Here is a 12,969-nt window from a genome sequence, read left to right as displayed (position 1 = left end):
CTTTACTCAGTACTTTTTGAAGCAACTTTGGCAGTGATTACAGCATTCTTAGGTATGATGCTACAAGCTTGGCACACCTGTATTTGGGGAGTTTCTCCCATTCTCTGCAGATCCTCTCATGCTCTGTCAGGTAGGATGCGGAGTGTTGCAGCACAGCTATTTTCAGATGTCTCCAGAGTTGTTCGATCGGCTCAAGTCCGGGCTGTGGCTGGGCCACTCAAGAACATTCAGAGACTTGTCCCAAAGCCACTCCTGCGTTGTCTTGGCTGTGTGCTTAGGGTCTTTGTCCTGTTGGAAGGTGAACTCTTGCCCTAGGCTGAGGGACTGACCGCTCTGTAGCAGGTTTTCATCAAGGATCTCTCTACTTTGCTCTATTTACCTTTGCCTCGATCCTGACTAGTCTCCCGGTCCCTGCCACTGAAAAACATCCCCACAGCATGATGCTGCTACCACCATGCTTCACCGTAGGGATGGTGGCAGGTTTCCTCCAGACATGACACTTGCCATTCAGGCCAAAGAGTTCAATCTTGGTTTCATCAGACCAGAGAATCATGTTTCTCAGGGTCCGAGAGTCCTTTAGGTGCCTTTTGTCAAACTCCAAGCGGGTTGTCATGCGCCTTTTACTGAGTGGCTTCCGACTGGCCACCCGACCATTAAGGCCTGATTGGTGGAGTGCTGCAGAGATGGTTGTCCTTTTCGAAGGTTCTCCCATCTCCACAGAGGAACTCTGGAGCTCTGTCAGAGTGACCATCCGGTTCATGGTCACCTCCCTGACCAAGGCCCTTCTAACCCGATTGCTCAGTTTGCCTGGATGGCCAGCTCTAGGAAGAGTCTTGGTGGTTCCAAACCTCTTCCATTTAAGAATGATGGAGGCCACTGTGTTCTTGTGCACCTTCAATGTTGCAGAAATGCTTTGGTACCCTTCCTCAGATCTGTGCCTCGACACAATCCTGTCACGGAGCTCTATGGACAATTCCTTCAACCCCATGCCTTGGTTTATGCTCTGACATGCACTGTCAACTGTGGGACCTTATATAGATAGATGTGTGCCTTTCCAAATTATGCTCAATCAATTGAATTTACCACAGGTGGACTCCAATAAAGTTGTCGAAAGATCTCAAGGATGATCAATGGAAGAGGATGCACCTGAGCTTTATTTCAAGTCTCATAGCAAAGGGGCTGAATACTTATGTAAATAAGGTATTTCTGTTTTTAATTTGGAATAAATTAGCAAACATTTCTAAAAACCTGTTTTCACTTTTTCATCATGGGGTATTGTGTGTGGATTGCTGAGTAGTTAAAAAAAATCTATTTTAGAATAAGGCTGTAACATAACAAAATGTGAAAAAAATCAAGGGTTCTGAATACTTTCCAATGGCACTGTATGTGCGTGTTTTCAAGTGCTGTTTTTTTTACAAACCATTAGCTTTATCATTCAATGCTGGGCTAATGTGGAACCATTTTTTTATTTAAAAACAAAAAAAGTTTTATCTTGCATTTTTTGTTGCAGGCCTTTTTGTTATACATAAACATAACAAATATTCTCATCAGGTACAAACCTGAAAACATACCCTACATATTATTTTTCATAGTTACTTATGTGTATTTTCTTCTCTTTCACCTGCAGAATGGTAGCAGCCACAACCACAGCAGCACCGGAGGTCGCTGATATAACAGGTATGGCAAGACACTGTACCAAGCTGTAGCTGTGTCAAGACGCTGTGTCAAGACGCTGTGTCAACATATGTCAAGCAATTGAATCAAGATGCACATGCCAATGGTGAATGAAATCTAATACACAGTATGAAATTGTAATGAACCGTTAAGGTCCAGAGGAGGCCCAGACTGCAACACCAGAACCACCTGCTCCTGTAACCGGCATTGCCAGCGTCCCTGATGCTCCCGAGGTTACAGTTGAAGTAGAAACTGTGGAGGAGGAGGTAAACAACATTTATTTCAGTCTAGCTGTTTAGCTCGCTAACAGCTTGCAGACTGAAATTAAAGTTGACAGAAATATTGCTTGTTGTTGCTCAGTCCAGCTGTTGTCTTGTTCCTCTCAGACAGAGACAGTGAGCTGATAGCATTTAGCCATATGGTCTAGCACTACACCTCTTATCAAATACAGGTGACTGCCAACATCATGCAAACACTTGAGTAAATGATGGATACAAAGTATATTGAAAGCAGGTGCTTCCACACAGGTGTGGTTCTTGAGTTAATAAAGCAATTAACACCCCGTCATGCTTAGGGTCATGTATAAAAATGCTTGGCAGGCCAATATTTTGTCTACCATGGCTATGCAGCTATAGGATGACAATGCTCCTACTCACAGGGCAAGAGTGGTCACTGAATTGTTTGATGAGCATGTAAACCATATTCCATGGCTCAATCACCAGATCTCAACCCAAATACGTATGGGAGATTCTGGAGCGGCTCCTGAGACAGCATTTCCACCATCATCAACAAAATACCAAATTATGGAATTTCTTATGGAATAATGGTGTCGCATCCCTCCAGTATAGTTACAGACACTTGGAGAATCTATGCCAAGGTACCAAGGTTCTCAAATGACTGCCTCGCCTGGTTCACCAACTACTTCTCAGACAGAGTTCAGTGTGTCAAATCGGAGGGCCTGTTGTCCGGACCTCTGGCGGTCTCATATGGGGGTGCCACAGGGTTCAATTCTCGGGCCTCTGATTTTCTTCTCTCTTTTTTTCAACTCTTTTCTCTGTATACGTCACTAATGTCGCTCTTGCTGCTGGTGATTCTCTGATCCACCTCTACGCAGACGACACCATTCTGTATGCTTCTGGCCCTTCTTTGGACACTGTTAACTAACCTCCAGATGAGCTTCAACCGATCGCTACCAGCATATGCCCGCCATCAAGCATCACTACTCTGAACGGTTCTGACTTAGAATATGTGGCTAACTACAAATACCTAGGTGTCTGGTAGGACTGTAAACTCTCCTTCCAGACTCACATTAAGCATCTCCAATCCAAAATTAAATCTAAAATCGGCTTCCTATTTCGCAACAAAGCATCCTTCACTCATACCCTCGTAAAACTGACCATCCTACCAATCCTTCACTTCGGCGATGTCATTTACAAAATAGCCTCCAATACTCTACTCAGCAAATTGGATGCAGTCGATCAGAGTGCCATCCGTTTGGTCACCAAAGCCCCATATGCGAACTGTATGCTCTTGTTGGCTGGCCCTCGCTTCATATTCGTCGCCAAACCCACTGGCATCTATATGTCTTTGCTAGGAAAAGCCCTGCCTTACCTCAGCTCACTGGTCACCATAGCAGCACCCACCCGTAGCACGTGCTCCAGCAGGTATATTTCATTGGTCACCCCCAAAGCCAATTCCTACTTTGGCCACCTTTCCTTCCAGTTCTCTGCTGCCAATGACTGGAACGAATTGCGAAAAAATCACTGAAGTTGGAGACTCCTATCTCCCTCACTAACTTTAAGCACCAGCTGTCAGAGCAGATCACTGCACCTGTACATAGCTCATCTGTAAATAGCCCATCCAACTACCTCATCCCCATACTGTTATTTATTTTATTTTTTTTGCTCCTTTGCACCCCAGTATCTCCACTTACACATTCATCTTCTGCACTTCTATCACTCCAGTGTTTAATTGCTAAATTGTAATTATTTCGCCACTATGGCCTATTTATTGCCTTACCTCTCTTATCTTACCTCATTTGCACACACTGTAAATAGTCTTTTTTTCTATTATGTTATTGACTGTATGTTTGTTTATTCAATGTGTACCCCTGTGTTGTTTGTGTTGCACTGCTTTGCTTTTTCTTGGCCAGGTCACAGTTGTAAATGAGAACTTGTTCTCAACTAGCCTACCTGGGTAAATAAAGGTGAAATAAAATAAATAAATAAAATTGAAGATGTTCTGGCTCGTGGTGGTCCAACGCCCTATTACACTATGTTGGTGTTTCCTTTATTTTGTCAGTTACCTGTACAGTTACCGGGTCCTATTCATTAGGGCAAAACGTAGCATGATGTTTTGCAATGGAAAATGAAAACCAGTGATTTCTTATTGGACAAGTTCAGGTTGTCCCTCCATGTTTTCAATCTTTTTTCTTTTCTTTTGGTGCTTGGTGCCTAATGAATATGACCATGTTGTCTTCTGTTTGTAGGACTCTGAGCTGCCCAATGTTGTCCCAGAGCAGCCTGTGGAGGCGATAGTGGAGTTCAGCATTGACCTCGTGGACCCAGGCTACAAGGAACTACTGGACGACCCTGACTCCCCCCAATATGTTGACCTCTCTCATCACCTGCAAGACCAGGTGAGATTATAATATAGCCTGGTCCCAGATCTGTTTTTGTTTTTGCCAACTACATTGCTGTCATTGTCAAGCCAAAAGGCATGAACTTTTGTGACAAGGTGTTGTTGGCATGATGGCCTACAGACTGACACCCAGGCTAGCTGACATACTGCACAGTAGAGACGAGAGATATGGGAGCTCTGTAGTCTGTACCACCATTTTACCACCAGTAAAATGTTATTGATGATTTTAAGTCCCTAAGACCAATGATATATACGTTTTGATTCCCTTTAGGTACAGTTTATTCCGTGTCAGTTTATTGAGTGTTTTTTAATAGGTTTTTAATGTAGGCACAGAGCCTCAAACAACATTACCCAATGAAAATAAAGGCATGATCTTATCAGTGTAACACAGTCAACTGTCGGATGCAGGCGCCTGATGCTGCACGGTGTGTTGTGTGACATGTTACTACAAGTGGTACTGTCCTCATGGGTTGTGGCCCTCTGAGGGGGTTCATGGTAAAGATGATTATATAATGCCACAGGACCATGAGCCAGAGGCAGATAAAGCAGATTAGTGAGTTCCACTTGGACTGTCGGTGCTGGATTCTCAACCTGACTAGACCAAGGCTCAGTCCCGATTCTCCACCCTTCTCCCAAAGTATGCAATTGCACATTCTCAATGGTAGAGATTCCCTCCAGCCAATGCTTGCACCAATCCCATGCTTTTAAATCCATGACAGTGAAGGTGCAAGTGCACATTTTTGGAAAAGGGTGGAGAATAGGGACGTAGCCCAAAGCTCTGCCAACCGTTTTACTCTTTGTGAGAAAATACAACTGATTAATTTCACATAATGATCCAACTCAAGTGCTCTAGAGGCTAGTTCACACATACTGTATTGAGCTTTATTGGAGATGGAGTCCTTCATTGGATTTCCCCCAATGGACTCTCAAAGCTCCATAAGAGATGATTATGTCATAAGTGTGTGCTAAATGTGATTAACTAAAGATAGAGCTCAATGAATTGAAGTGTCTCATTCATACATTCCTCTGCACTGATTTACAGTACTAGGGAATATGATCAGATTACATTATGTAACTAGTAACATTTATTTGTCTTATTATTAATGGGACTGCTATATGGACTGGAGAGAAATGCCATCATATGTGATTCTGTAAGCTTTATTTTCCCACAGATGCTCCATGTTTTTGACAAACTCCCAGGATTTAAAGATATCAATGTTTTGGGAATCAGGTAAGTCTGTGGCAGACATGAATAATCACATCTGGTGCCTTCGTGCTTAATACTGACGTTTTGGTGAGCAAATTAAATGGCAATAGATTAGGTGAGACAGATGAAAGACTGGCTGGGAACCCTGCCAGTAGGGATCAATCCACAGCCTCTCATTGCACTGAGAAATTCCTCTGAGACTCAATTTATTTAATCGGACCTTCTTAACAAAGTGTTGATTTGGCATGGACACGGATTCATTTGAAAACAAAACTAGCTCATTCCCACCTAGGTGAAATTCAGTCAAATTCTAGGAACAGAAAATATTTGAGTGCCATCCAAGCCATTCTGTCATGTTACAGGCTGTGCTCTTGGCTATGCTGACTGTAGTAAGAACTGAATACTTGTCATTAGTGTGACTCACATGCATGCCAAAAATATATACCTTTCCTTTCCTGTGTGTTAACACTGAAGGTTATTATATCTTTACATTCAAATGCAAAAGTATACATGTCAAGCACAGGTGGCTGGTGAGGGGAGGATGGCTCATAATAATGGCTGGAATGGAGTGAACGGAATGGCATCAAACACATGGAAACCACGTGTTTGTGTCTTATACCATTCAACAATTCTATCCCAGTCATTACTATGAGCCTGTCCTCCTCTATTAAGGTGCCACCAGCTGCCTGTGGTGTCAAGAGAAAAACACCCTGTGATGTCATGACACATGACCAGCAATGAATGATGATCTATTTCCTTGTAGATGGCATGTCATTATGTCACATACTAACGGCACACATACTATTTTCTTCCCCTGTCCAAATCCTAGCGAGACCCAGGAGAGTGACGGGTAATTGAATTACTGTAATGAGAGCCATCTTGAGTGGTAGCTGCTGTTTCCCTCTGTGTGCTTGTCCCTGTCCGTCTGCTTCTCCTCTCAGTGTTAATCTGGATCTAACACAGGTCCCAAGGAGAGAGGGATCACATGACCTAAACAAACACCAACTTGGCAATTACTCAGCTCAAAGTGCAGCCATGGTGTGTCAATACATCAACCAGGGACACAGTTGAGGAATGAGGACCCAAATCAGCTGAAACTAGGCCTACATTTGATATCCCTTCTGTGCTTCTTTAAATCTTTCTGAAAGGGTGTTAATGCTCCTGTCTTATTCATTTTAGGATGGAAGGAAATTAAGCAGTGCAATAAAACCCCTGTGTGAATAGAATCATTGCCGAGTTGCTCCCTTCCCTAATTTGCAGGGCCCATTGTGGCCAGTGCTGTCACAGGCAATAACATCCTCAAGCCTGCTCCACTAATCTGATAAATGATTCACAACTAATTCGACTTTTGTCTGTGTCTTCACTATTTACAAAAACAAAATGGAAAGAAATCCACCATTGATGGTATCATTACTATTCTAATCAAAATCCCATTTAACTAATCTGTTTGTCCTCCAGCTTCTCTATGTCAAAGCTGCATATTGAATACATTTTTGATAGTGTCTATAAAATCAGCAATTTTTGACTCTCCAAATGTTAAACCTGACAGAGGATTGCTGTGTTTTTAGTTTATGTAGTTAAATCCTTATAGTTTTTCTAGATCTGTATAATGCAGTACATCACCAAGAGCTACTATTTTCTGCTCTCATACAATATATTCTTATTTTTCAGACCTGGAGCAGTGACAGTGCACTATTCCCTGGTCTTTGAGACAATTTCAACAGAAGTTTCAGAGGATGACACAGGGACTCCAGTGTCAGCTGTGCCCAGCCTGCGGGAAAGGGTGGCCAACGCTTTAAGTGAAGAGGCCTCTCTACCAGTGGATCTACAGTCATTAAACTTTGAACCAGGTAACCAAATCCCTGTGAATAAGTTATGTTATATTTCTTAAAGACATGATTTTGCATCGTTTTTGTACATCTTTCCACAGTAAAAGTGATTCCATTAACTACAACACCTATTGAGGAAGCTGTTGAGGAAGTGATTGAGTATGTAAGTACTGGCATTTTAATCTAAACTACCTAAGGTGAAATACCAAACCTTGGAAATATGCATCAACATGCTTTTTTGTCTTTTCCATCAACAGTCCAGTACGACATCAATCCACAACGACCTGGAAATAGCCATAGATGAGCCAGAGATTGCTGGGGAGAAGCCTCGTCTGGATGTTCCACTCGGCCCTGTGGAAAAGAAAAATGCCCTTGTCACCCTCCTGGACTCTACAGACATTCCAGATGAAGAAGAAGAAAAAGCCCCACCAGAGAGGGGTGATGTGCCTTACATCTACGAAGATGTTGATGAAAGTGATTTTAAAGCAACAGCTGAACCAGAGGAAGAGGTGCCATTTATCACACACATGATTGAAACCATCCATGCCATTGATGAGGGAACTGGTGAGCTTGTCAGAGACTATTTCCCAACCCCTCCTGCTGAGGACTCTGCTGCTGAGCCCAGCGTTCCAGAGGAATACCCTGAGCCACCTTTTGGCAATTTAGTTCCTACTAATGGGTACCCTGTCTTACCCCCTGAGGATATGGATATTACCTCCGTTCCTGAAATAGAAAGTATAGAAACTGATGCTCCAGCTGAACTCCCTCCTAACTTGATATCAGAGGAGAAGGCTGTTGTTGAGGAGGAGGCAGAGCATACTCCAACCCCTCAGATTCTGCTCACCACAGCCACTGAAGAAGAGCTGTCTGACCCTGGATTACCTGTAACGACTCTCTCAGCCATCACAGATCAGCCTACTACTGAAGCAATAGAGGACCTTGAAGTTGAGGAGAATCTTATTCCGATTGAAGAGGAAGAAGTTGAGGAACCAGAACCTGAGGAAGAGGTAGTTGAGCTATCGGGACCTGAAGCAGAGGTAGTTGAGCTATCGGGACCTGAGGAAGGGGTAGTTGAGGTTTCGGGACCTGAGGAAGGGGTAGTTGAGGTTTCGGAACCTGAGAAAGGGGTAGTTGAGGTCTCGGAACCTGAGGAAGAGGTAGTTGAGCTATCGGGACCTGAGGAAGAAGTAGTTGAGCTATCGGGACCTGAGGAAGGGGTAGTTGAGCTATCGGGACCTGAGGAAGGGGTAGTTGAGGTTTTGGAACCTGAGAAAGGGGTAGTTGAGGTCTCAGAACCTGAGGAAGGGGTAGTTGAGGTCTCGGAACCTGAGGAAGGGGTAGTTGAGGTCTCAGAACCTGAGGAAGGGGTAGTTGAGGTCTCGGAACCAGAGAAAGGGGTAGTTAAGGAACCGGAACCTGAGGAAGAGGTAGTTGATGTACCAGAACCTGAAGAAGAGGTAGTTGAGGAACCAGAACCCGAGGAAGGGGTAGTTGAGGAACCAGAACATGAGGAAGAGGTATTTGAGGAACCAGAACCTGAGGAAGATGTTAATGAACCACCAGCAGAAGAAATTAAAATCATCCAACCTCTGGAATCTGTAGAGGACACTCTCTTTGGAGAGGAAACTTATCCTGTTGAAGAGGACAATATTGTGCCAATAGAAGACCAGTCATCTGAGGAGGACATGGAGGAACTATTGCCTGAATACCCTGGATATGAGGACATCTACCCTGACGAAGTTGTTGATACTGTGGACCAATCAGGTGAGCAATGCAGGTTATTAAAGCTGTTCTAGCCCTGTAAAGGACTACAAAACGCAGAGACAATTAAACATTTAAAGTAATACATTTTGTTGATAGAGGTGTGCAGGTGCATTACAGCTAATTATTAGAGTCCGGCCCAGAGAGGAGATATATTAATGTTCTATATTTGGACTGAGTGCTGTGCTGCGTGATGATGAAAGAACAGTAATGTGGTGTTCATCATTTCGTACGCGGTCAATAAAAGGCTTTTGATAATTCATTTGTTACATTTTAATAATTTAGCAGACACTCTCCTCCAGAGCACTTAAAGTAGCAAGTGCATGCATTTTCATACCTAAGTATTGTTCCCCCGTGGGAATCCACCCCACAAACCTGGCATTGCAGTGCAATGCTCTACCAACTGAGCCACACGGGACTTACCAATTACCAATGGTTACACCGCTGAGGGATACTGTACTTTATCAAACAATGCAGATAGATTTTTTTAAATAAAATAAATGTGAAGAAATATTATTCACAGCAGGGCCCTGCAAAAGGTCTAGCCTGAAACGGTTTAATCCCTGCAGCCATATAGGTAATGAATCTGCATATTCAGTATAAATTAGGATTATTTACTGGACAGTTGGAAGGCATTTGCAGTATGGGTAAAACTCACTTGTGATGGTTTGTGACTTATTGAAATATTATCTCCTGTTTCAAAGATCATTCACCAGAGGTCAGTGAAGTGGAAGAGGCTGCATTGCCAGAGGTCAGTGAAGTGGAAGAGGCTGCATTGCCAGAGGTCAGTGAAGTGGAAGAGGCTGCATTGCCAGAGGTCAGTGAAGTGGAAGAGGCTGCATTGCCAGAGGACAGTGAAGAGGAAGAGGCTGCATTGCCAGAGGTCAGTGAAGTGGAAGAGGCTGCATTGCCAGAGGTCAGTGAAGTGGAAGAGGCTGCATTGCCAGGGGACAGTGAAGTAGAATTGGCTCCATTGTCAGAGGTCAATGAAGTGGAATTGGCTCCATTGCCAGGGGACAGTGAAGTGGAATTGGCTCCATTGCCAGGGGTCAGTGAAGTGGAATTGGCTCCATTGCCAGGGGTCAGTGAAGTGGAATTGGCTCCATTGCCAGGGGACAGTGAAGTGGAATTGGCTCCATTGCCAGGGGTCAGTGAAGTGGAATTGGCTCCATTGCCAGGGGACAGTACAGTGGAGATAGCAATGACAGCAGAACCAATCCCAGACTCTTCACCAACACCACCTGCAGAATCTGGCACTGTGCCTGAGGTAGATGAAACAGAGTCAGCTTCAGAGTTACAACCTACGGAGGAGGATGCCGAGGAGCCTGAGGTGGTTGTTATCGATGAAGAGGAGGCTGAAGAGGAGGTCATAGATGTCTCGGAACCTGAGGATGAGAGCGTGCAAGACCTTGCAGACAATTTTGACCAAATGGACCTGGTGAGCACCGAGGCCATTGACCTTCCAGATGCCAGTGGATACCCATTGGCTCCCGAGGAGCACCCCTTTGAGACCACAGCGTCTCCACCACTGAGATACCTGACCACGCCCTCCATGACCACGGCCAGTAAAGGAAGGGAGCTGGTAGTGTTCTTCAGTCTACGGGTCACCAACATGAGGTTCTCAGATGATCTCTTCAACAAGAGCTCTTCAGAATACAGATCCCTGGAGAACACCTTTGTGGAGCTGGTGAGTGAGAATGAAATATGTTCATAAAGAGATGAGTGACAGCATTTATTTGTTGCGCTACAGCAGGCTACTGAACCCAATGTCATAAGATTAAAACAGGATACTGCCCACCCAAGCGAGGGAAGAAAGATTATAGGAAGTAGCCTTGGTTCTTATTACTAGGCAATGCTGTGTAAGCCCATATACATTGACTTATCACTGACAAATGACATAGAAAGGAGAAACTGCTTTACACCGATTTACAGTCTGTATTTCACAAGATGGAAAAACGTGTATTGTGTTGCCTATTTCAGAAGGACATTAGATGGAGGTGGTTATTACAACCTGGTTGATAACTAGCTAACATTTTCTTAAGGAATTTGCATCACAGTCTGTTTGTTATTTAAAGGTCCAATGCAGCCATTTTATCTCAATATCAAGTCATTTCTGTGTAACAATTAAGTACATTACTGTGAAAAGAAACACAAACAGCTTCGCAACAATGAGCAATTTCTTAGTTTGGATCTCTCTTTCTTATTGGTCTATTATACAATTTACCAGGCATACCAAAACTCCAACCCACCAAAACAGGCTGAAATTTCAGGCAGTCTTTTCAAACAGCTCTTACACTAAAAGGGCATTATCATAATTTTCAATCTACAGTATTATTCCAACTTTATTGTGTGGAATTATATACAAAACACATGAATATCACATTTTTGACTGCACTGGGCCTTTAAGTGATTAGATTGAATCATTTAGATTAATGTACTGCACTCTAACTAATGGCTCTTAGCTTAATTAATGCTGAAAACTGCCTGACCTGCGCTGGAACAAAACTGACATACTGTAGCTTCAATTCAGCTGGTTTTAATGGACTATTTTTGAGTGACATCCTATTCAAAGCCCAGTGTTATGCATGATTCCTTTGTCTTCTGACTAAACTGACATGCCTGCTTCAACATTGACTTAAATTAGCAATAAGTCATAAGATGGTAGATTCAGCTTTCAGAATAACGTACATTGAAATGATATAGCTGATGGGTATGTTGTTTGTGACAGTATAGGCCTGGTTAACCTTTCTTCACCTTTCTACTGAGCTTGATGATTGGTTGTACTGTATCATCAACAGGTGATTTAGATTTACTTATGCACATAAGTAGATTCATTTGTCTTACATCCACGCTGGAACAAATACAATGTTCCCCTCAGTGTACAGAGCGATGACTTAGTTAACAGCTAATAAGCTGAAGAAGATGAGGGATGTGCCATGTTGAGAACAGAACACTTTCACACTGCTCTAGTTCCTTTTGATGTGATAAGATGGGAGGGAGGGGGAGAGCGAGATAATCTTATTTTAGATTTTTTGTTTGTTGTTGCTGTCACTATGTCATTGGCCCAATAGCCTCGCCACTAAACGCATGCTGCTAACCCCTCAGACTCTCCACGTGTGCAGAATCCAACGGAATAGCCTGTTTGGGCTCATATCAGGATTCAAAATGACACTATTTGTAAATTGAAGGGCCAGGGGCCAGACTCTCTATCCCTGTTTATTCCTGGTTCTAACATGCGTCCTTTGTCCTAATCTTGTCTACAATCTGATTGTGCCCACATTTTTAGACAGGTGTAGACAATTAAAAGACACATTGATCTGATCCTCCTGACCACCTCTGAAGGTAGTCAGGCACGCATTGAATCTGGATAGCTTACAAGTGTAGACGGATCTGGACGGTGAAACAATTTTAAATCATAATTAATCCACCCTCTAAAATCATTGACAGGTGGCACCATTGCCTTATGACATCAATATGTGTCAAAATAAATCTTATTTTGAAAGAATATCTGTCAAATAACTTACATACAGGGAGGGATCAGGAAATCTAGTCACAATGAGAACACAGAGGATGGATAAGAGACACATTGTCATACCAAGTGTAGACGCATGCCTGGAAATGTGGGCACAATCAGAACGTGAACAAGATCAGGACACAGGACATATTAGAACCAGGTACAGTGGGTATAGAAGGTCACCAACCCCTTTCAAAATGTTCACCTTCTGTTGCCTTACAGCCTGAAATGAAAACACAAAATCAGACTTTTTCCAGGTCAAAGAGACTACATACATACATCTATCTATGCCTGCACTCTCCTTTATCATTATTCACAATGAGCTGGTATGTTCACTAGGATAT

At 43.2% G+C, this 12,969-nt stretch overlaps 1 protein-coding gene across 5 annotated transcripts in view; it reads left to right on the top strand.

Annotated features, from left to right (window-relative positions):
* LOC109900627 (interphotoreceptor matrix proteoglycan 1) overlaps positions 1–12,969 on the top strand; it is a 40,436-nt gene that overhangs the window by 16,668 nt on the left and 10,799 nt on the right. For 4 of the 5 annotated variants that reach the window (XR_004211884.1, XR_004211883.1, XM_031837016.1 and 1 more), the window contains exons 5-13: positions 1,628–1,677; positions 1,828–1,940; positions 4,163–4,312; positions 5,487–5,545; positions 6,351–6,371; positions 7,193–7,371; positions 7,452–7,513; positions 7,608–9,114; positions 9,816–10,798. Coding sequence is in view for 3 of the 5 variants with exons in the window: in XM_031837016.1 (XP_031692876.1) it covers positions 1,628–1,677; positions 1,828–1,940; positions 4,163–4,312; positions 5,487–5,545; positions 6,351–6,371; positions 7,193–7,371; positions 7,452–7,513; positions 7,608–9,114; positions 9,816–10,798 (3,124 nt within the window). In the remaining 2 variants the exon portion in view is untranslated. The remainder of the gene's footprint in view (positions 1–1,627; positions 1,678–1,827; positions 1,941–4,162; positions 4,313–5,486; positions 5,546–6,350; positions 6,372–7,192; positions 7,372–7,451; positions 7,514–7,607; positions 9,115–9,815; positions 10,799–12,969) is intronic. The other variant, XM_031837015.1, reaches the window with a different exon arrangement.

The sequence above is a fragment of the Oncorhynchus kisutch genome, linkage group LG12, assembly GCF_002021735.2.
Source record: "Oncorhynchus kisutch isolate 150728-3 linkage group LG12, Okis_V2, whole genome shotgun sequence".
NCBI lineage: Eukaryota > Metazoa > Chordata > Actinopteri > Salmoniformes > Salmonidae > Oncorhynchus > Oncorhynchus kisutch.
This window is presented reverse-complemented; position numbering and strand designations above follow the sequence as displayed.